The sequence below is a fragment of the Coturnix japonica genome, chromosome 2, assembly GCF_054131305.1.
Source record: "Coturnix japonica strain WE chromosome 2, WE-NBRP24, whole genome shotgun sequence".
NCBI classification, from domain to species: Eukaryota; Metazoa; Chordata; class Aves; order Galliformes; family Phasianidae; genus Coturnix; species Coturnix japonica.
In genome coordinates this window covers 127,425,428-127,450,349 of record NC_140664.1, presented here as the reverse complement: position 1 = coordinate 127,450,349, position 24,922 = coordinate 127,425,428, and the positions used below count along the sequence as shown (strand labels likewise).

At 36.9% G+C, this 24,922-nt stretch overlaps 1 protein-coding gene across 34 annotated transcripts in view; it reads left to right on the top strand.

Annotated features, from left to right (window-relative positions):
• PARD3 (par-3 family cell polarity regulator) overlaps nt 1–24,922 on the top strand; it is a 424,727-nt gene that overhangs the window by 170,769 nt on the left and 229,036 nt on the right. For 24 of the 34 annotated variants that reach the window (XR_014943142.1, XR_014943141.1, XR_014943139.1 and 21 more), the window contains exon 5: nt 5,512–5,643. The exons of the other annotated variants lie outside the window; for them this stretch is intronic. Coding sequence is in view for 20 of the 24 variants with exons in the window: in XM_085538886.1 (XP_085395012.1) it covers nt 5,512–5,643 (132 nt within the window). In the remaining 4 variants the exon portion in view is untranslated. The remainder of the gene's footprint in view (nt 1–5,511; nt 5,644–24,922) is intronic. 34 annotated transcript variants of the gene reach the window in all.

The following is a 24,922-nucleotide window of genomic DNA, read 5'->3' as shown; positions in this document are numbered from 1 at the left end:
CATGGAGCTACAGGAGGGGTCATTTCTGAAGATAAATCTTTCTAGATTCTCTAAAGTCATCAAGATAACTACAGAGTTGTCATTCTTCACATCTATTTCCATTATAAATAGGGAATGCAAATGACCATGTTTTTTATTAGAATATTAGATATTCATCTCCTGTATCCTAAGGCAGTTTTTACCAGTTGGCTGGAAATGATTGCAGGTCAAAGCCAAGAATAGGCATAAAGCTGAGATACTTCATTAATTCAGGAGTCCTCTTTTTACTCTTTGGGGAATGGCCTAAGATTAGAGGTTTCTGATAATGGGTGAATGAGACCCTATCCTTGCTGCATGCATTTGATGGCTAGGCTGTATCCAGATTATTGTATCTTCAGAGGTTGTGTTCTTCAATACACTGCAAAACAAAGCAAGCTTTGAAAATGAAATGTAGAATGATAAAATAAGCTGAATTTTCTGAGAGGAAAAAGGGAGATCAACAATGCAGTTGTGTCAGATTCTTAAGACATGTGGGTGTTTATGAGGAATGAGTTACTTATTGACTGGTACATTTCCTTTTGAGGAAAACATGAAAACTGGTATAATTTGTTCATAAAAAGCTGCTGCTGAATAGCAGCTGACCTCTATGTATGGTATGTATGGTTTTTTTTTTTTTTTTTTTTTTTTTGTGTGTGTGTGTGTGTGAATTTCTGTATGTCCATCACATTACTGGGTTTATTAATTTCCTATATATAATTATTTTTCCTGAAAAAGATACAGTTTTTTGTTTGTTTATTTTTTGAGAAATGAGGGTCCACTTGGTCTTGTTTATTCAAGTCCATAAAGCAACGAAAACCCAGTACAATAAAATAAACAGGGGTCTGTTTACCGAAACTTCAAAGGGCATGCAAAAATGAGTGTATATTACTGCGTTAGTAAACTGAAATTTGTATCAGACAGATCCGTATTTACATAAAGATGCTTTGGTAATTGCTGCTTTTAGAATTAATGTGTGACATCAAACTGACCACTGTCTAGCATGGACACGGTGGATCATAAAAAAAGAGAAGAGCAGCTTTTATAATGATCGAGCCAATAAATGTATTTATAGACACTTGCCCAGAGTTGGTCAAATGAAATTGTAACCTCAAAGGATTAAACAAAGTCTTGTCTCTCTTCAGTATGGAGGTATCAATCTGAGACTGTCAGAAGGCAAAAAAAACAAAACAAAATATAACAGAAACCCTTTTCCAAAATGTTCTGCTTACATGAAAAAAGATACAGCCAAACATTTTCTGAGTCCCAGATGGTTTCTTGTATTGAAGGCCCTGAACGAGAGGTGAATAACTTGCTGTAGAAATAGTTAAGCAGCTTTGTAGAGATCTTTCAATCTCCTTCCAGAGAATTGCCATGAAGAGGTCTTCAACCTGTTTACCTCCTGTTGTAATTCCATATAGAAATAAAACCCTCAAAACTCACTACACTTTGCATTAGACATAAGAAGATAAAAGCAAATGAAAAATACACTACTCTTTCACTATTTAGAAATTGATGTAGTGGTAAATGAGGTAGTGGACATGGATGTGTCAGCATGCGCTGTGAAGGACATTCTGGTTGTGTTAATCGTGCTGGGAGTCTTTAGTGGTACAAGTGCAGGTTACAATCACTAATGAGTTTATGCACTGACAGCCAGTAATTAAAGTACACGGATCATACTAATGCATCATTTTATCTACGAGCTGCAAAGTCTTTGATGAGAAGCTTGTTATATATTGCAAATCATCTGAAATTAAAAGCACAGCAAAAGCACTTCACTTCTGTCGCTTTCACCCAAGCCTCCAGCAGAGCCCTGCAGGGGCTGTACACTGAACTAAAACTTAAGGAGTTGGAATCTGTATTCTCATTAAAAATACTGCAGAATGCTACTATCAAGTACAGTGGCAATATGGTGATTTGACAGTTTTAGAGTTATATTGATCAATTTTCATTTCAAATATCATAAACTTGCCATTGCCCACAGTCCCCAAAGAATTTTGAGAAAGAACCTTTTTTTAAAATTACTGCATTTAATTGTAACTGATGATGCATGTCATTACCAGTCTCAGGAGGGCTTCCAGCTGCAGCTCCAGAAGAAATGAGAATTCCCTTTGTGACCTGATGGCTTCTGCACTATAAAATCTTCTCTTAATGGTATGTGCCCCGGTGGCGCAGTGGTAGGAATGCCGCGTTGCAACACCGGAGGGCCCGGGTTCGAATCCCCCCCTGTGGCGCAAGTGGTAGAAGTGCCGCTGTGCTACACAGGGGCTCAAATCCCGGGGGTTGGACTTGATGATCTCTAAGGTCTCTTCCAACCCGCACGAGACTGTGATACTGTGATACTGTATTGAAGTTAAAAGCAGCATACACCTTTCCAGTTGGATGTTTAGATCAGGCGCGCTAATGCTGAATCATGCTGAATGGAAGAAAAATGGTCTGGGTTGTTCATTGGCATATTTTACAATATGTGTGTTTGTTTGCTTTAGAAGGCAAACAGCTTTGCAGCTGGTTCAGCAACAAAGAAAGCATGGTGCTTCCCTATGGCAGGTTGTTTTCCTTATGTTTTGCTGTTTGGTTAACACCGGCAAAGCTGTGTGTGATTCCAGCCCTGAAGAAGTTTTTTTGTTACATGCTGATAGTAATGATATTTTGAGCTGAGCTGCAAAGCACAGCTCTCAGGGAATGCATCTCTGCTCCATTCCAGCTTTTGTTTCTGCCATCCAAAAAGTTGATGAGTAACTTTGGACACTTCCCGTATAAAAAGAACTGGTGTGCATCTCAGTAGGAGGAAGGCAGTTTTCTATGAAAGTGGACTACAGCAAAAATATTCTGGTAAACGGGAGAAATGTATTCTTCTGGACAGTACAGATATCAGTAGGCATGAACTCCTTGCAGAATTTCTGCAGTATCTTCTGTACCAAACAGAGGCCCAATTTAACTCACTCTTAGAATAAATAATTTCATCTGCACTGTGTGCTGCGGCATGTAAGACATGTCTTACAGCAGGAGGTTTCAATAGAAACTGTAAGCAGTACTGCTGTCCTGCATAACTCAGAGCAGAGCCACTTAGTATCTCAGTGACTTAAAGACACTTCCCTGAACACACCCCTGGATCAGCTTTTATCTTTTTTCCCTTTGCTCTCACTTTAACAAAAACTTCTGCTGTATGTGGCTGGTGGGTGCTACATGGAAGGAGATCTTTGTGTAGCATGGATAAAAGAAGTCTGCTTTAAATGTTTGTACTGAAAACTGTAAACACGAATCAATAGAAAAATGGAATTATTTATAAAATACAAAGGTACAGAAAACTTCTCATTACGTAGGAGGCAGAAATGTCTATTCATTCAGATGGGATGATGGTCTGTCTAATAACAAATTACCGTCGGTTAACAGTAACTCATGCACCAACTGAATGGAGTGTTTTTGTGCATGAAATGATCCTTCTTTATTTCTTTGTCCAGATCTTGATTTTGTTGTAATACCTTTTCAGAACTTTGAGCAAAAGAAATTGTTGTTTTGGCTTATAGGAACCTCTGTCTCTGGAGGAGAATAGAATAAGAGCAGTATTAGGAAAAAATCAATTTCTGCATGCTGCTTCCTGTCCTTTATGGCTCTGCACACAGACAGTTGTACAAAGCATCAGCTGCCTTCCACTCTCCCTCTCCTAAGCAAGAGGCTAAGTTTGCTGTGTGCTTAACCACACTGGAAAAGTGGAAAATTTTAGTGGTTGAAAGATATGAAGTTTTTACTCATTTGTGGGAGGTTAAGCTAATTTATGATGGGGATTTGTTCAGCTGGTTACTTGTGCAGATGTATTTTTTACAATACCTTGTGCTGGTTGAATTCAAGCTTTAATATCTTGAAACTGATTACTTCTACTACAAAATCTCTTTCAAAAAAAGAACTTGTCATCAATTAAGAAAGCTTAAGTTTGATAAGTATGGAAAAAACCTGCTCTCACCATTGAAGCTCTTGAAAATTCTATTTATTACAGTTATACTGACAGTTCAGTTTCCTAACAAAGTATGGTACACTCTTACAAGTTATCAAATTGTAAGAGGAGACTGTAGGGGAACTGATGCTACTGTTTGTGCTTTAGAGTATCAGACTAATACTGGGCTACGCAAAATAAGTATTGATAGCCTAAATCAGGAAGGAAGTACCTTATGATAGTGGAATGAAGTATCGATTTTAAAAGGAAATAAATAAAGTATAGAAAAAGTATTTAACTACCGGTGTACAGTGATTTTTAATTATTATTATTATATTATTGTATTTTTGAGAGAGAGATTTTAAGATTTTTGGAGGCAGTAATATTGTTAAATATGTGGCACCATAACCCTAATTTACTTCCTCAGGAATGCATAAAAACAGACACTCTTTCTAAGACTGTCTGATTTGGAATTAAGATTGAAAGACAAATATTGACTGGAAAAAATTACTCTGCTTATCCTTATAGTATATTTACTGCTTTTTCAATCTTTTGCAAGGCTAAAGAGAATTTCAGTTCCATATATGCTTTTAATTGGAGGAAACTAACTTGTATAAATGATCAGTTTGACTTTGGGCTAAGGGCAACTCTTAACATTAAGAATCTACCTCTTGTGTTTTTACTGATCAGAATTTGTATTGACTAGGTACCATTAGAGGCCAAGGAATATGGACTTGTGGGAACAAAAATTCAAACTGTTATTCGCCTATTGAAAAGACTTAAAAAATCTGTCTCAGTGTGATACGTGTATTTCCATTGGCACGATCTCTGTCTGCTGAAGTTTTACAAATATGGCTGCATTTGTTTACTCTCAGCAAGACAAGCAAACAGAAACAGGGTGAAAGCCCTCTAAAATGAGAAAAGCAGGCTTGATAACAAGTTGCAAGTGTGAGCGCTTTACTTTATGTGTTACACATAAACACTTAATATTGAGAAGTTAAGGGGAAAGAAGTATATCACCAGTCATAGTCTTGCCTTATGACATGGGATGAGAAATTCCTATTGTGAACACTTTAGCATACTGTTCCAGTGGAAAGGAGCATACCTGGAGCAAGGAGACACCTCTAACTGTTAAACTGTCTGCATTCGGGGACTTGGAGAAATTCTGCATTGGACTTATGTGTTTCTAGAGGAAATGTTGTATGTTGCGTTTGCTTTTTTAAGGAGCTGGGTATTCTGAAAACCTGATGGAGGATGTACTTGGGATGTCTGTGCACTAGAGGTTTGAAGCTGGAAAAGGCCAGTAGTGAAACACACATGGGAGCAGCAAACTCACTGAAGGCTGTTTGGACTTCTCTGGTGCTAAGGAAGGGGAGCTCTTGACATGGAATATCTTTATGCACACACCAAGCAGTCAAATTTATGTTCTGGTCCTTGAGACCAGTCAGACCTGCTTTCTCCTTTGTCCTTGTTCTCTTTGTATGATTTTAATAACCAGCTGCATTGATAATGTGCAAGGACTGGTTGTTTTTTTATAAGATACTTTTTTGTTTCTTTTAAAATAGAAAGATGAAAACTACAGAAGCCTACCGCGAGATACTAGTAGCTGGTCTAACCAGTTTCAGAGAGACAATGCTCGTTCATCGTTAAGTGCCAGTCATCCCATGGTGGACAAGTGGCTGGAGAGGCAAGAACAGGTAATATATATGTATATATATATTACTTTATCAATCTAATCTATATGCTACTGCAAAATATTACAAAAAAGAAAAAAAAAAGTATATTCTTATGTGATATTGGCTCTTTTTGTGAGATTCAAGCACCAGAAATACACTAACTAAATTTGTAGGGGATTCTTTCTGCTTCCAAAATACTGCATTAAGACTGAAAATAGATGCAAATTATTTCATTTTTGAGTCACACACGTATTTTTGTAGTATATAAAGTGCTGCTGTTCTTCATGGCCAACACCAACAGAGTTAATTCATTGATGGAGTGTAATTTGGATAAATATTTTGCAGATGAAAGTTAATAATACTACTGCAAAGATGTCAAATATGGATCAATTTTGACATTGTACTTTTAAATATTTTGTTGTTCATGCCCTTGCAACATAGATTGATTATAAATTAGAAGAAACCGCTGTCTTATTTATTTAGCCTACATTTGTACCACTCATGATTTTGGTCTTTTTTAAAATATTAAGTAACTTTGACTTGATTTTTCTTTATTAATAAGCTGATAGTCCTAGAAGGTTAAAGGACTTAATATTATATAACAGTCGTGTCACGGATTTGTCTGCAGTTTCTCCAGATATATCCTGAAATGTACAATGAAAATGCATCTTTATTATGGAGACCAATGGTATAACAGCAAGTCCATATAAAGGCCGCATATAAGGGCTATTTCCTGGTGTTTCTTCCTTATACAATGTTAAGATTTTGCATTGAGCATAAATGTATAAGAGTTGTATTTTATAGCAGTAGGGTGTGAAAACAGGTATTTTTCCCCCTGCACATAATGTGGCAGGACCCATGGTGGCAATTTCATTGCTGTATTCCCCTCAGAGTTGACACAGCTAGTGTGGGTGAGTTCAGCTGCTGCCTCCTCTGTGCTAAAGAGGGAGAGTCAGTGCCCTGAGCTGGATGTGTCTCCCTGCTGGTGCTGTTTGATGTTTTCGAGGCACACTTCAAGCATCATTAGATATTCACCATGGCAGTTATTAAAGCTGTTGTCTCAGCAAAAGACATTGGATTAGGAATCTTAATAATGATCTTCCTATGGAATGCTGGATACATGAATATTTTAATACAAGGGAATCAGTGTATAAAGAAGTATTACGTTTTCTGCTGATTTGGGTTTCTGAATGGCTTACCTAATTCAGTTTATTCACAAGTTAGGTAAATAGTATTCTGACAGTGTATACGTTTTGCTGTTGAAGTCTGAATTTGCAAGTTTTATATTTCTTTTGAGATTTTTTTTTTTTTTTTTTTTTTTTAATTTTGGGCTTTCTTTTGTTGCTTTATGAGAGAGAGAGGATCCATTCTTGTTAGTGTTCTTTCTAATTTGCTTATACCTGAAAGATCAGGATACCTTTTTTATTTCATGCCATCAAGATAATTAATTAGACTGAAAGCTGTTTAACCAGATATGAACCAGAGATGAGAATGGCATAATGCACAGCTCTGCAGAAAGAGGGGGAAAGGCCTAGCAGAGAGTGGAGGAAATGCAGAGAGAAATTCCATGTGGTTTTGGTTTGAACTCTGGTATCTTTTTCAGTGTCCTCTGTGGTCTTTTATTTTCACTGATTGGGCCTTTCACTTTTGTTTGCTTTTTGTTTAGTTTAGCAGAAATTCACATTGAATCTGGAAAGCCTGTTAATAACTGAACCAGAAATTTCAGAACACAATCACGTTCTTGTTCTTTTAAAAAGACAAGTAACAAGTTGTACGTGCATCCAGTGCCTGTGGTGGAAACTACAAATAGATGAGGTAATTGTGCTGGAGACAAAAGGCCAGTCCTATCTTACTGACCCTGGCTTCAAAGCATATTACTTGTTGAAAAATGTTTTTCAATTTATAAGCTTTCTGTATTCAGGTTGCGCAAAGAGCTTTTCTTACAACATCATGTGCCTTATCCTCTTTGCTTCTCTTTGCGGAAGCTCTGTATGCAACACCGTAGAAATACTGTCAGTGGAAATGGATAATCTGAGAGCAGATGCAGAAAGGAGGGACTCAAACAAGGAGGTTGCAGTGTAGTTTGCTGACCTGGCAGAGTCAGTTCATTTAGTGACTTCCAGCCCTATTCCTTTGTGAACGGCACAGCTGTAGGGGCAGCCAGAATGCTCTGCGTCAGCATGTGCATAGGAAGTAGCAGACACCATGTCTGGCTAGAGGTGTTGTGCTGTGCCAAGAAACCAGTTGTGCAGGACCAACAGATTCCAAGAGTGGTGACAGTCCTTGTCCAACCTCACTCCGTGGCTCTGCAGACTAGATAACAAGTGCTGCATTTGTTCTTGCAGGCTCCAGAGGCTTGTTAGGAAAGTCTTTCTGGGCTTGGTTTGAATTGCTCCTCTCAAATTTTCCACACCTCCTCCTTTTGAAAATAAAGAGAAAAAGAAAAAAAAAACCCACAATTTCAGGATGATCATTGTCAGCTTCTACCGTACATGAACATTTACTGGAATTGCGCTTTGAGGAGGGAGGGTGTGATGTGCCAAAGTTATTTTTATGTGGGCAATGCCTCATTTCCGATAAGCAGAACCATAGAGCAAACTGTAATCTTGCAACATCACAGCCTGTTCTGCAGATGGAACTGCAAGACACCTCCTTTCTAGGAAATCATTATAGGCTGCTGTAGCAGGGACTAATCAAAGCACAGAATTAGAAATATTCTAGTAGCTGTTAGAGAAATACTTCTGTAGATTTGTGTAAGTTTTAGTGCCTTAAATGGAGGAATGCTCAGAGCCTGTTAAAATTCCTTGAAGTAATTGCTTTTGCTCCTACCTATTGTGCTTTACTAGGGCTCTGCTAAATTGGAGTGATACATCAAAGAAGTGGAAAAGATTAATTCTGCTTCCTGCGTCCTTTAAGACGTTCTGTTTGTATATGCTGGTTAGCTACTTCTGCCTGAGGTTTGTTCCCAGTTTAGTTCCAGAGTTCTCCACCTGTCCACAGGGCAAATTGATCAGTGTAATTCCCCAAAAGCTTTGACATTTCTCATGACCATGAAGTCAGTTATGTGAAATTGTTTGTACCCAAGAATCACCGTAGTACCATAAAATCAAATATCCAGAGACCACTTCAAAATGACTTTAGAAAGGTAAGCCCTGTATTTTTTTTTTTTAGTGCTTCACTCAGTAATGTTTTGTAGATCATTCAGTATCAGTGACAACATTTGTGAGCTTTAATTTAATTCTCAAATCTCATAGGAAAAGAAAAAGTACATTTTGTTCTTTGCCTTCCCCTCCATAATAGTTTCTTTTCTCCCACAACAACCAAGTTTTGAGGAATAACTTGAGATGTCCTATTTCCTTCCAAATGTATTCAACTACATGGTAATATCACTTTTACTTGAGAAATGTATTTTTTCTTGAGGTCACCTAAAGACTTGCTGAAGGCCTGATCAAATCTGGAGTCATACTGTTTTATAACAGAGAGACATGAAAAAGGAACATAAGAAAGAGTTAAACTTTTCACTAATTTCTGAAGTTTAAGCATTCAGAACGCTTTTCTTGGGTGGTCATTTTAGTTTCATTAGTCAAATACTTAAACTGTTAGCAACCAAGAAAACTTGAACTAAAATAGTATATTCTGTGCTCTATTGCAGAAGCCTATTTTGCAGAAGGATTAAGAGCACCCTGCTGTTCTCAGCACTGGGAAAAGGGGCAAGAACAGCAGGAAAGGGAAATTCTACAGCTACCCTGCTTCAGTTGGAAGCAGTTGATCAGATTTTCAAGTATAATGAGATTGGTTCAATTAAACTTGTGCGTAAACATATATGTATTTGTATTTGATGTATATCTGTATATAGGTGTACTTGCCAGTGAATGAAAGCAAGGCAGGAAATGAAGTGAAATTTCACCCTTATTACTGAAGAACAGGTCTGATGCTTAAAATCCCCATAGCTTCCAAGTAGAAACCAAAGGCAGAGATGAAAGCAACTAAATTGTATCCTGAAATGGGAAGAGAAGTGTTTACTACTGCTATCCTCTTGAGCAGAAATTTGCTATGCAGAACGCTCTCAGTAAGTTGTTTGTGACATCCATCCAGTGATCTTATACAGTTTCTCAGGCTCCTTTTTCAACAATGAGATCAGACATTCAAATAGTATACGGTTTTATATCTCCAGCTACAGAGCATCTGCCTTCAGCTGTTGTTTTCAGGAAAATAAGGCTTGCTTTTAATGTGATTGAATAGACTCTCTAAAAACATTCAGATGGTATAAATTAGTGCATTTTAGAACTATCTGTTGAAAAAGGAAAATCAAAGCTTTAGAGATAGATCGGTGAATTTGAATCATTTGTTTTCTTTGGATTCTTATGCTGCATCTTAACCATGTTGTCAAATTTTTCATTTAACAAAAACCCTACTTTGATTTCGTGTTTTAATACAAGGATAGAAGGTAGAAATGTAGCTTTTTTCATTTTTTAATTTATTTTTATTTTTTAGTTCTGAATGTTACATGGGGTTACAGCTAAAGCACATAATCACCTTTATTTTCACTCATGTGCCTCTTTTGTGTTTGTCCTTGTCCAACAGGTGTGTTTTTATTTTTTTTTTCTCCACTATTGCTGTAATTATACAACCTGCAGGTCTGCAGTTTCTTTGCTCTGTGAACAGAAGATGGAGAGGCTTGTGGGGCTGCAGGCTGTTCTTTGCCTCAAACTGTTCACATGTACAGATAGAAACTTCAGGAAAAAAAAAAAATCATAGCTAGGAATTCTGCTAATTTAAGATTTGGTAAAAAGATTAGTCAGATTTCAGTCTTACCCTCTTGTCTGTTATTCTGTGCAATGCCAAGATAGAGCCTCCTTGCTTTCCTCCCTATTGAGTACATAATTTGTCTCTTGTGATAACCTTAATGAATATAGAACAATAACAACGGATAAAGTGTAAAACAGAAGCATGGTTGTAAATCTTGTCATATTCAATAGAACACATTTCTGTCACAAAGATAGATATGTTCAAAGCTCCAAGCATAATACAGGGGCCTGTCTCTTTTTGGGGGAGGGAATGCAAATCTTCACTGAGTGACCAGGACTAGCCAGGTGGCTGTGAGGAGAGCCCAGCTTTCTCATGTGGCTCTGCAGCAGAGCTATAGGTCATGGACAAGAAAGGTTTTACTTGGCATGTGACACTGAATTAAATATTAGGCCATAGCTGTAACCATGGGCAGGTAGAATTAGTGGCTGGAAGTGGCAGAGGATTCTTATGGAGTGTATGCTAGTCAAGGAGCTGATTGGGCTTCAAGGTGCCCCTGCAAGAGTTTAGTCTTTACAGTCACACTTTCATGGGCAAATTCAGCATTTTTACTACTTTAGGCAGGTTCTTGGCCTTGTACTGGTTTTGCCTTCCACCTGACTGGACAATTAACTTCCCAGGTGTTACGGCAATTGTTTCTTTTCTCTTGTGTATCATGAAGGAGGTGGAAAACTTGATTTGGCTCAAGATTATTTTTGTTATAGGTAAGTAGGCACCTCCTCGTCCCCACCCCCACCCCTTTATTTTTGTACATTTACATGATGTTGAGTACTTTAGCTCAGGAGCTAAAAGCCCCAGCTAAAATATAAGCTGAAAGTGCTTGCTTGGCTCCCACACCATATGCACAAGAGGAGTGCTTACATGTTAGCTAGGGCAGCAGCTGCATCTACCTCTGGACCAATGGAGTGCCCCATCTGGCTGCCAAAGAGCACCTTGACTCCTTGGAGCCATATTTAAACACAGGTGTACTTACATGTATGTATGAAGGTTATATTGTAAAATACATTGCAATATGAAATGATGTAATAATAATAATATAATATAAACATTATAACATGACTGTTTTGACTAATCAGGCCTTTGAGATGTTTTATGATGCTTTTGACTTCCCAGAAGAATATAATGATATGAGATACTGCTAATTCTGGTATGACCACAAATATTTTTTTAAAAACTATTGACTTCTTCAATGTTCTCTTCCTATTATTATTACTATTATTAATATAATTGTCATCATTATAGTAATAATCATCATTATTACATTAGAAAAAACTACTGTGCAAAGTAAACTCCAAAACGAGAAACCTATATTTAGCTGTTTACATTTTGAGAAACTGCAGAAAAATCCTCAGCCCACTGCTGTTCAGTAGCAGAGGCTAGATCTGTCTCAAGGCAAAGTGTGCATGAGGACAGTCAATGAACTTCCAGACTGGACCCTACTGAGCTACTTCTATGGCTTCAGTTCTGGATTTCTAAATCCAAACTTTATTTCACTATCTAAAAGCCATTTAACTGCTTTCCTGCTGTAATATGTTGTCATGTACTCTGAATTCAGAATAATCTCTGTATTCTGCATGTAGCTTAGACGTGAGTATACTAATGCACATTTTAATATTCTCTAAATGTATATGTAACTACAGAAAAAGAAACAATAAAGAGAATGACCCATCTTCATAATAACACATCAGCATGGACAGAGTACAGATTTCAAACTACAGTGTGTAGTCGTTTTGAGAAAATATTAACATGGAATTTAGAAGTCTACATTTTTATGCAAAATGGACATTTATGGACATGATCTTAATTGTGTATTTTGGAAAAGAGTTTCATTTTCTTATTTGTCTTGGAGTCATGAACAGCCTTGAAGTTATTTTTCAGTGCAGAGCATTTCAGTTTATATGAGATAGGATGTTGGAATAAACAGCTTTATTGCTTGGGGACAGCTGTAGTAGTGCTGCTTTTATAAACAGTACTTCATGCTGGCATCTATCTTGTTCTCCTTCAAAAATAATCTGTCATTTCATACTGTGTATTAAATAGGCGAGACAGTTTTGGGGCTACAGCCTGTGCTCGGTTATATGCTGCTGTGTAGATATTAATGCAGTGGCAGAATGTAGTCGTGTATATGGAGAGACAAAGGTACTTTGTAATTAAATATATATATATACTTCTATATAGAAGAGCTGATTTTACAAAACAAAACAAATTGAACAACAACAATAACAAGTGGATTTTAATGATTACTGGAAAAAACAGATAGCACATTCAGGTGTATGTCATTACTGGTCAATCTTATAGACATGGACATACACATAGGAGTGTAGATGGACTGGGCTAAAGGCTGAACATGACCTATGTTCTGCAGAGCCTGTCTGAAGAGCATTGACCTTTTTAGGGTGTCTGTTAACCATAAACTACTGTTGTCCTGCCTTATTTTGGACCAAAGTATTTAAGTAATCATGTTGTTATAGTAATTAATGGTAACTAAGCTTTGGTTCCGTGGATGGTATGTCGTACTCTTAAATTACATGCAGATTCTGTAAGAAGCTTTAAATAAATCATTGCTGTTATTTTTCCTATCTTTTCCAAAATACTTTGCAGCATAGTACCACCTCTGGCTCTCTTGACTGCTGTCTGCTTATGATAGCAAGTCAGTTGAGGACATCTGAAAGTATCCCGCTGTGAACAGCAGAACATTTCATCCAAGGAATGTTTGAGGTCTTCTTCCTCTGCTTTTAAAAACTTGTTTTCCCATTCTTTCATTATGTTGTGGAGGGACTTTGTCTTCTAGTATGTTTTTGTTTTAGTGCAGACATACTTGTTCTTGTATCACACCTAGTTGTTTATAATAGCAGTGGTCTCACTGTGTTCACGACATGGTTGTTGCTGTCCTCAAGAGCCGCGGTGGGCAGCACAAGGAGCTGCTGGAGGTGCTGGCAGTGCTGCAGCGTTGGCACAGAGCTCCTGCTGTGCCAAAGGAACACAAGAGTGGGATGCATTAGGAAAATTAAAATTTGTCCTCATTCCCTCAGAGGGCAATACAGTTAATGAAAATAGATCTCACCAAATTAAGATAATTTATTTCATTAGTTTACAGTGCTATAAAACTTTTCAGAGCTGTGCAGCCCTTCTGTACAAACTTGAAATAGATGCAGTTCCACTGTTTGCTTCAAAGACCACAAGGTTAAAAGTTTTAAGTGTATTAAACCAATTCTGTTAATTGTACCTATAGATGATTCTCTCTTGCCCTTGGTCTTCTTAATTTAAAATTAACATTCTGCTCAGTCTGCATTCCAGCCTTTTAACTGAAGTGTAAATATGTAAATGATTATTTGTACCACTGCTGCTTAAGATAAAATTCTGCATTTTTGTCTTAGAAGATGGTACTGGTAGTACATGGTACTGATATTTTTGATGGAAAGAAAAAACTTCCGTTTTGTATTCTCATTTTCTTGTTCATTTTTTTTCTCCTTCCTGCATTCCTGCTTTGCCGTTTACAGTATAGCTTTCTACCAGACTGATTCTTTCTTTCTTCCTAGAAAAGAAGTGAGGCCATCGCAAAACCTCAGTTCCTCCATCCCCTTTTCTGTTTTGTTTTCAGGTGTCTTGACATTGTCCTTTTTCGTGTTCTATCGAAAAGACCATAAAAAATTGGGAAGTTATCTCAAATACAGTTTTTTTCCTCAGTTCCTTACAAATCATAAGGAAACTGAAGGTTGAGAATTTCCTTCATTTTGCTACCAAGCCGAACTGTTATAACTCTGCATTAGGAGTCAGTCTGGCCTTAGTCAGAGCCTTGAATTAACGTAATTTTCAGCTAATTTGATTTTCATTTTAGAATTTACTTGACTTGAAATGGAAAAATAAGTGCATTTTTTATTATTTTTTCATAGTCTAATTTTCTTCCTGGTACATTATCATCTTCTAAATGGCTAATGTTACTTGTTTTCAAGAAATATTTATATTACAAATCTGTAGTTGAAACTGCACTGTTCTCTGCTAAACAGTGCAATGAGGTCCCACCCAGAGAAGAAGAAGAGCTGAGCGCTTGTGTCTCACCATAGGTTTTAGAGAAGATTCAGGTGAACCCCTGCAGCGTCATGCAGGTCAGTTAATTCCAAACAGAACAGAAATAAAGCAAGAGTGCTTATTTTGAGCAAGGGAAGATGACAAATTTTAGCTGAACTGGAAACTTATCTTTATCTGATTTATTCAGTTATGGCAGGGTGATTTTTTTTCCTTTTATGAATTATTAATGATAGGAAGATGCTTACGGAAGAAGGCCAAGTTTGACCTGATAATTGTGGAAGTGATAATTAATCCATTTTCTGTTGATGTAAATAACAGTCATTTTTGTTTTAAAACGCTTGTGTGGACAAGTCATTTTAATGACATGGTTGCACTTTGCTGTACAAGGGAATGGAACTGCATAACTTAGAGTTAATAATTGAATTATATGGAGTAATGTGTCTGGGCTTTTATTTTATTTTGGGTTTCAAATTTAATCTCGATTTTATTGCTTAAGTATGAGCATTTCATTATTGAATGTAGTCCTCTTTGGCTGTATTAGGTGGTTAATGTAATTTATAGGATACTTTGAGATATGTCATGATTCTTCATGAAATGACACAGCAAGATTTAGTGAGTGCAGCAACTCAGTGAATGGAATTATGTAATACAACCTGGTTGATGGGCTACACTGTGGCATTTTAATTTATTTCATCAGTGTAACAGGAAGATAAAAGAAGATAATGGGCCAGCCTTGCCAGTTCATTCATTGACTGATATGAAAATAAGCCCATCCTAAGTTTGACTTGAAACTATTGGAATTTCATCTGACACAGCCAATCAAGGTAGTATCAGAGGCTGGGGGGTGGAGTGAACAGAGAGAAAAGAAAGTAGTTTGGCAAGGGTGTATTGAAAGGTTATTTAATTTTGTGTGTCTCACATGCAAAATAAAAGCAACAGTTTTCTTTTTTTTCCTACTCTTTTCATTGGATCGGATCCGATTTGATCAATAAAAATGCTTTCATATTTTCATATGATCCAGCAACTGTCAGCTGCCTTATGGCACCGGTGAGAGTTTACACTCACTCCCTATGCCAGAGAAAGAAAAGTACTTTATAACTCCGGTAGAGAGATGTTCCATACTCACGGTATACAGAATTAAAATAAATACAGCAGAACTAATGCTTCCATGAGGAAGTAATCGATTGGAAACATGGAAGCAAGGAGCACTACAAGTATTAATGAACTGAAGATTTCCTTTAATAGACTGCTGTAAAGATTTTATTTTAGAAATAAATACTCCTTTTAAGTTTTGATCTCTTGTATGTTATGTTTCAAGAATTCCATATTAAGGTATCATTCACTTTCATGCCAGCTGCATATGATTACTTTAACTTCATTTGGATTTAATTTTTAATGCTCTTTTTTCTTGCAGCCTGGAGATATCTATTTATAAATCTGAGCAAAATCAGTTTGCTATTTGCATTATTTTAGAACATTTGCCACTTAAGGCATTATTTGTTTTCACAGTTTAAAAATTAATATTGAGGCCAGCATACATATATATGCAACTATTTCCAAAAAGAAAAATATATCTTCCGGCTGTTTATAGCAAATATTTTTACAAACTCTGGAATATTCCAAACACCTATGGGGTGAGGTATGAAGTATAAACAAAACCTCTCTGGTCCTACCAATATTTCTTAAGATGGGAGGCAGCCAATGTTCAGTCACTTTATATCAAAGCTTAATTTCCTCTTCCTCATGGACATCCTCATTTGTCTTCAAAAATCTTTACTTTCCTAATGTGTGGGAATTCATGATTGCTTATAATTTCAAGTCATTTATCCAAAGAACAGACTAAATTAAATGCCCCAAAAGAAAGCAGTCATATCTGAGCATCTCTGTTTGAATTATTGAATCTTACACTGAGTATTCCATCATGCCATTTTTATTTATCTTGATTTCCTAGGCAATAATTATAACAACAAAGCACAGAGTTCAGAAAGTAAACCCAGCAGTATTTTGTACTGAATAGGAATAGTTTTCTCTTCAGGAAGATTCTTTTAACTCATTCTTTCTTCGATCGGATTGGTTTTGCTGGTATTTGAGGGGCACACATGCTGGTCTCTGTGTGATGGAGACATCTTATGATGTTATACGTGATGGTGAGGATTGCAGGGCCCTGCCTTGTGGTGTGTCTTGTTGAGGGCCAAGCCTGTTGAGGGGCACGGATCTGGGGGGAATGAGTACATGGCATGTGGCTTTGGTTGGAGCAGTCAGTGAGCATACAGCCACTTGCTGAGGCTTACCTGGCCCCAGTTACACCTTTCTGGGTCACCTTCTTGTTGTGACGTCTATCTTGTATCCTCCTTCAGTTTTAGAGGAGAAAACACCCAGTATAAATTTCTTTGCATACTAGAAGAAATATAATGTTTTTTTTCTTTGACTTTGACTTTGCTTTAACTACAGCTGACCTGAAATCATGGCAATGACTTAAGATACTGGGCCTGTTTAATCACAGAATCATAGAATTGCTCAGATTGGAAAAGACCTTAAATATCATCATGTCGAATCACAATCTAACCATACTACCCTAGCTGTAATAACCCTCCACTAAATCACATCCCTGAGCAAATACTGTGTAATAAATGTGTAGCAGTGTCAATTTAATTCACTGGACAATCTGGAGTATTAGTTTTAGCAACATGTTTTAAAAGTACTAATGATAATTCATCTTGAGTTCAGGTTTTAAGAATATTTTTTTTCAGGTAAAGCTGAACTTAAAGCAGTTTCTCAAATTACAGATCTTGGATTATTTCTCTTTCCCTTTGTTAATAGTGGCAGCCTGAACTGTGGTGGCTTATAGTTAATTGTGGTTATTAAAGTCAAGGAGGCCCTGAATACAATTGGAGACCAGCAAGGCTTTTCATGTAGCAGTATTTGACAGTGCTGACTTTAGGTTGCTCAGGCTTCTTTTTATCCAGATTGTGAAGCTGGAATAGAGTTTTAGGAAAGAATGTTTCAAAAATTCTCAAATAACCAATTCATGCTCAGTCCAGTAGCATTATAAACCTGCAAAGAGAATCTGTAAGTCACCTCTCTTATCTCATTTACACAGTTAACTTTTTTCTTTTCTTTCCTTTTAATTTTTTTTTTCTTCTTCTTCTTCTTTTTTTTTTTTTTTTTTTCCTGAACACATTAATTTCACAGTGTTGGATAGCTTAATTTTCTTCCCTTATATTGTAGGAGACTGGCAGTGCAGATATCTCCACGTCTGACACTTCATTTTTCTCTGCACAATGCGGTGTGTTTCATGGCTCGAGTGCAGCAGTAGACTGTCCCAGAAATCACAATCTGGGATTATTGTCTTTGTGTATCCTCAAGGAGTAATATTTTAAAGTCACTGCATCTGTTGGTACTTAAGAGCATGATTTGTACTTTTTATTTTTGCCAGTTTTTACCATCTGTGTGTCTGCTTTTGGCTCCTTGATTTAATTTTTCAGTTAAATTTCTCCATTGCTGTGGGATTTCTTTCTCTTTCTCACACATGCTCTTTTTGACTCATCCATGAACTTCCATTAAAAAAAAAAAAAAAAAAGAAATTATTTACAGCAGTTGCGTTGTAAAATTCTTGGCCTTTGCAATTTGGATGTTTTTTAATGATAGTTTTATATCGAGGCTTTCCTGGTAAATGCACGTCATTTTTGGAAGTGAAGTAACTTTTATTAGACTTTGTTTAAGCTTTCAAAAGTTACTTTGGATTTGATTGAGGCATTTTGGCGGGAAAAGCTACCTTGGTCACATTAAACACATTCTACTTTTTCATACTCATTTAGTTTTTAATGCTCAAGAGGGAATAATTTTCTTGAGAAATCTGCGTTATAATCATAAACAGACATAATTCAGTAATTTTCTCATGAAACATTGGCTGGAGTTTTGGCGCTAATGACTTGAAACTCACACAAGTAGGAACATTTTTGTTTAAATTCCAAGAAAAATACTAATGAAATATATTAAAATAGAAACAAAATATACATACAGGGTTTTACAGACTGCTTTCAATCTAAGGGGTGTATCTTCATGAGTTGATAAATGTCTCACGAATCCAGGCATGTTCTAGCATCTCAAGAATGTTCTGATAGTACTTGAATCATTTTACATGCTTATCTTTGACAAGATTTTACAAAATATATGTTATGTAAGCAATTTTTCATACACCAGGGTAACTATTTAGCACATCTATCAAATATTTTGCTTCTGCATATAGTTATGAATATTGAAATCTCTACTGCCGCTTACCTATTCTTTGACAAATGTACTTTCCTTCTCACTTTGCATATAATACATTCCTTAAGGTCAAATTTAATGCCTTTTCTTAAGAAATAGGCAGATTTATTTTTAGCCTATTTCAGATATTTTTCTAACTGAGCATTTTTAGGTTTCATTCTTACCTTCTGGTATACTAGTTTGCTTATAATTGGTTTTCAGGCTAGAGTATGGACCTGCTGCATGAAACAATGAGCAACATGAAAATGACAGCATTTGCAGATGAAAACATTTTCCCTTTTGAATACATGGCTCAAATAATCCAGAATATACTTTCAGTTCTGTGTGGTCTGCTTTGAATTATTTCTCTTAACAGTGATGTAGACCATTAAAAGGCCAAAAGAAATACTTTCTTGCCTTGATAAAGTATTTTTGGAAAGGAAACGTAGCTGTGAAATGCTGAGGAGCAGAAGCTATCTACATATGCCCGTAGTTTTATCTAAATATGTACTCCAACCTCTTTTATTCTGTATTACAGAACTCGGAGAATGTAGTGGTTTTTTAGAGTGATTTGTCCTTTCATTTCCACTCAATTCCTGTTGTTTTACTGAAAGTATTTTGTTTTGGGGAAAGAAGAGCATTAGTGCCCCAGTTAAGTTCTCAGTTGTCATTAAAAAAACAACAAACAAACAACACCCTCCCCCCCCCCCCCAAAAAAAAAAAAACAACCACCAAAACACACAAGAACAATTTAAAAGAGTTTTCCAGTTTTACTAATAAACATCCAAGCAACCCCTATTTGAGTGGTACCAAGAATGATTATTTTCAAACTTTGTGTTCATGAATGTTTCCTGGCTTTGAGGACTTTACTACTGCCAGGCTTAGCTTCCTAATTTCCTGCCACATGTTCCTTTACTGTTGCTGTAAGTAATGGGGAAGATTGAATGGAGAAACTAGTACCCATTTCCTGTTGCACCGAGGTGTGCACTTCATTACAACACTATAATGGTGTTCATGCACAAATGGAAGTGATTTGGTGAGGATGATATTTGATCAAGAGACTCCTGAGCTTTGTTTCCCTGTAGCTTTAATCTTGCAAAGCCTCAGCTTTGAGAATTTTTGAGAGAGAAAAAAGGAATAGATGTTGAGAATAAAAGTGGGATTTTTTTCATTACAGTTTATTGTTTATAGAGCTACTTAGAAAGGGATGTATGAAATAATCGCTTCAGCTTTCTTTTATTTCTTACCTTCACTGTGGAAAACAAACTGCTCTCATGTTCTCATCAGATGGAGCTTTAGTAGCATGTGATTGGGAGTGTGCATGAATTGTTCCTTTAGCAGTGGTGGCTTACTTTGGGCAGAGGGAAACCAGGCAATAGGAAGAAAAGGGGACTCCAAGCTCCTGTGACCAATTCACAAGTTTTCAGCAGTATTCTCTACAAACCACATTGCTCCTAACTTGAACCTAAACTGACTTTGCCTGAGCAGAACCCTAAATTTTAATGTCAGACATTCAGCCATGCTTTACTGTCTATTTTAAAAGACTCATTGGAAGCTGAATGTAGAGTTTCATGTCCAATAGTTAGCCAGCTGACTGGTACATTAATTCATTGAGGATAAGAGGTGTGGGTTCGATTCTTTTCCAGCCCTTGTATTGCAGTCATTTTCTGCACCAATACATAAGGATTGATTACCATAGCAACAGTGTTTTAGCTTGTACTTCTGTGAATGTGGTTAATGATAATAGAATTATCTAGTCACTTTAAATCCTGTTATACTATTAGGTCATCTGAACCATCCTCTTACTATATATTGAGTTTTTCCCTGCAGCCTATCTTGTAGTTCTTTGTCCGTGCTGCTTTTACACGTGTTGAGCAGTGGGGATTCTGCTTCTTCCCCTGGGATGCTTTCACCATCTGATACATCACTCCAGTAAGGTTTTTCTCCTGGTATTTGGTCTCATACTGCCTTTTTTTTTTCCCCTCCCCAGCTCCATGGGTTTGTATAGTGTATAAGTTCTTCTCTAGTTTTTCTTACCTATCAAGCAACTGCAGTTTATCTTTTCTTCACTGCCAGAATATAACTGCTCAGAACATGAGCTTTTCCCAGCTTTCTTGTGGGAAAAAGCAGATTTCTAAACTGTCTTTAGACCATCTCATTTCAACAGCAAAGTGCCAAATACTCAAATATCATTTAGATGACCTGCACTGTTTAAACAAAGAGCTTCCAACTCTCCAGTGCTTAGATGTGTTTCCTTTATCAAATGCACCACTGCAGTGCTGGTCTTTTTACATGCATGTGTGTCCTTCTGCACTGGATATATACAGCAGTGTGGTATGAAAAGGAGGATGCTTTTTTTTTTTTTTTTTTTTCTCATAAAGCTCAAGGGGTTCTCCTTAACCACAAGTCAGTGGAAGTATACTCTCAGTCTGTCCTGAAATGTGGACAGGCATTGATACCTCTTTTTCCCCAGGTATACAAAACTGCACACTTTAGCCTCTCTTAGGATGTATTCTGTTTATAAACCCTTCTAGCAACACTGATTTTCTACCATACAGGGAACTAAGTTCAGCCATGTCCAAAGAGACATAGAAGTTATCCCGCTCTACTTCAGGCATTTCACTGCCTCTGCTAAGTGTAAGTTGGTCAGACCAGGAATTCATTTAAAACAGGCAATGGAAAGTAGTTTTCAACATGGTAAGTAGGGAGGCCATGGAGATGTCTGCTGCTGCCCCACAGGGGTACCTGCAGACAAATTACAGCTTTGGTCATACTCTGTCTGCTCTCTCAAAAATTGTTTAGTAAGAAAGTTGGAACAGTATTGATATATTTTCAGTAATATGTTTCTCCCACTGCAGATTTGGCTTTCTGATCTAATTTTCTTTATTAATATCTTGTATCTGTGTCCACTTCTTTTACTATTTAGTCATTTAGAGAGTAAATAAGTATACTAATATTCATCTATACTATGCTGAGGGGATATGAACCTGGGAATATCCATTTGCTGTTGTTTTTGTTTTGTTTTGTTTTTTTTAATAGAGAGAGGTTGTACTACTTTTTCTGAGATTCATCCCTTGGAGGGTCAGATGAGGTGGTTCTCAGTATGTGTTATCTTACACTTTTCTCATTTCAATTTCCTCAGTCACCAGACTTCTCAGTCCACCCGTGAGAAATATGGGTGTGGAAAGGCTCACAAATCTCACTGTGCTTTAAAAGATTGTTTTAAACCTAACTTTCATCTCATTGGCAAATTTAATCACTTTATTGTTAGCTTGCTTTACCAAGTTATTAGTTCTTTAACTTAATATCGGCATCTTAGGAAAGTATTAGCTTTTCTCTTTGCAAGTTTACTTTAATGTTATTTTGTTTCTGCGTGTATGCACAGTCTCATTCTTGTTTTCATTTTATCTGGTCATTTTTGCTTTCAAGCTGGTTTTTTGTAAGGAGAGAAAGAAAAGCACGTTTCATTAATTTATGAATTCCTCTTGAAATCATCCTTTTCTTTAAAATGAATTGGGTTACAAAAATATTATAATTAATATTATTAGGGAAATGTTCTGAGTTTTCAGGTAGTTGAGGGTTAAACTGTGCTTATTCAAGGAAACAAATAGAATTGGCACTAGAAAATTAGTGCGAAGCTTGCTGGTGTTAGTAAGTGAAAATTTACAGATTTAAACCCATGTGTTTGTTTCTGCCCATATTTTCCTATTGTCTTCAAGTTTTATAGTTCTGTGTGAACATTATGAGCTTTATTAATTTTAGTGAGAAGCCACAGGCTTTTTCACAGAATCTTCCATTTCTTTTTCTAATGGGTCTTACCTTTACCTATTGAATCACCTCTTAATTATAATGTATCTTGATCTTTGCATCTTCAAAGTCTCACTGTCCAGTCTCTTCAAGAGTTGAAATATGTGATGACAAATAGATAATTTTTTCTCCTTCCCAGCTCTTCAGGTATATTGATAGGCTTGCATTGTCCTTGCTTAAATTTTCTAGTGCTTGATGAAGTGCAAAATACATCCCAGGCCTCATGATATCAAAGCTAACTTCCTAAGGGCAAGACAGAAGCTTATTTTCAAGTTATGTGTGTTGCCTTTTGTAGCAGCTCTTGCGTTATCTTCTGAAATGGCCAAAATGGGCCATAAAAAGGTACTAGTTTAGTTCAGCTAGTTAGTCTGAAGCTTGTTTTGTTTTGTGATGCTGGACACTAGATGTGCCTGAAGATCCTTCCTGAAGATGCAGTGGAAGAAAAACTCAGTACAGTTTAATTTATAAAGCTGCTTCTTTCTGGAAGCAAAGGAATTTGCTGCTTCTTCATGTTTCTTCAAGCTTTCCTTCCTTCGTATCTGGAAGACAGTAGCTTCAGAATTGAAAGGCTTGTCCTTGGTTTCTCCTGTGTTGGTTTTTCTTTTCAGATACACAATTTTTGGTAAGAGTTAAACTGGAAAAAAAAAATAAATCCATGTTTATATTATTTCAAGAAGACCTTAGATTAGTCTGGCTTCTCTGACTCGCTTATCTGGGGTTTGAATGTGGCTTATTGGAACTGGATAACAAGTTTCTATGGATTTGGAAATCTTCAACTTGGCATTATCTTCTTTAAATATGAAGTTTAGCAATGCCTGCCCCCTTTCAATTCTAATTGAACCAGGTTCAATTAGATAAGCAACTGATTTCTAGTATCTAGTTCCCAGCATGTTATTGTTAACCTTAAAATGCTAGCTTATGTAGACAACTGTGTATAAAGTGATATGACTTTTTGATGAAAAGAGGCACTTTGGCACTTGTTTTTCTAAAATCTCTACGACTTCCATGCTTTTGCCTTTTGATTTTTGCTTTTTGGGATGAGGAAGGATTCAATCACAAAATTCACCTATGTTTTAATTTCTGTTTACTCTTCTTAGCTTTTAATTAACTCAGCTAATAGTGCTTGAAAGCATTGTTGAGCCTTTGTCTTAATTTGGTCTCATCTAAGGAAGATATTGTAATCCAAGTAATCTGTATGAAGTTGTTTAGATAAATTGTTCTGTGGTGACAAATGAAGTTCTACTGTAAATTAAAAACCGGCAAAGAGGAAGATGCATTATGGAAAATAGGTCAGCAGCATACAAGGGCAAGAGGGATTTATTCCTGGAAAGCATGCTTGTTTTGAAGAGGGTAAGTGCTGAGATGGCAATTTCAGTGAAAGAGGCACAATTATTTAGATTGGTTATAAAAAAGTAGGATTTAGAAAGAGGCAGTGGAGGAAAGATGAGATCTGGCACAGAGCAGTGCAAGCTGCTGGACACTGAGGAGTACCTTGAGCTGTGTGCTAACTGCAGACCAGTGGTATCCTTACCAACAAGGAGGTGAAGTCAGTGTTAGAGAGGATTTAAGTCCCTGCTGAGAAGAGAAGCAGGTGTGACCATGTGTGGCTCCCTCTCTCATGTTTTTGTAAGCTTTTATGAGACCTTTAGTTGGACTGAACTGGATCAGCCAGGGAAACATAACCAACTATAAAGGTTTATACTTAACATTAATTTATAACTTTTGAGTAGTGATACTGATTCTTGAATAAGCAGAAAGGAGAAGGTGGATGGAGGGATCTAGGGTGGATGAGGGTGGCTTTCTAAGAGAGGAAGAAATGAGACTTCCTCTTGCAGCAACATCGGTGGTGTGCACTGACCTTGCAGCATAATTTGGTATTGGGCTGAGATGATGTTATGGACAGCACAGTAAAAATACCATTGCCTGGAAAGATTGCATCTCCATCTTCATCACGTTATGTAACACTTTTAATGACAGTGATTTGCATGCCAGTGTGGGTTTGGGACAGCAATGATGCTGTACCCAGAATCTCTCTTCCTTTAATGCGAGCTAAGTGCTCTGCTGAGCTGTCACTGACTTCACTGTCTGCCAGAAGAACGTAGAATTTTTTTGTTCTTTCCAGAGATTTGCTTGGGGCTATTTTACTTCAAAGCACCTTTTCCGCTTCTGCCCTTTTTGGTTGCCCGCAGTAATATGTGTGATTATTTTATATTTTCTGATAGTAAGGCTCTGGCTATCTCAAAGGGATAATCCCAAACAGAAAGCATCTGCGGCTAGAGCTGAGTCTCAAAATGATAGAAAGGAAATTTCCCTGCCTCAGTTTCCCCTAATGAAGAAAAAAAAGAGAGAATAACTTTGAGTTTTCTCCCCAGGGGTGCAATGAAACTAAAATCATTATTGCCATGAAGCA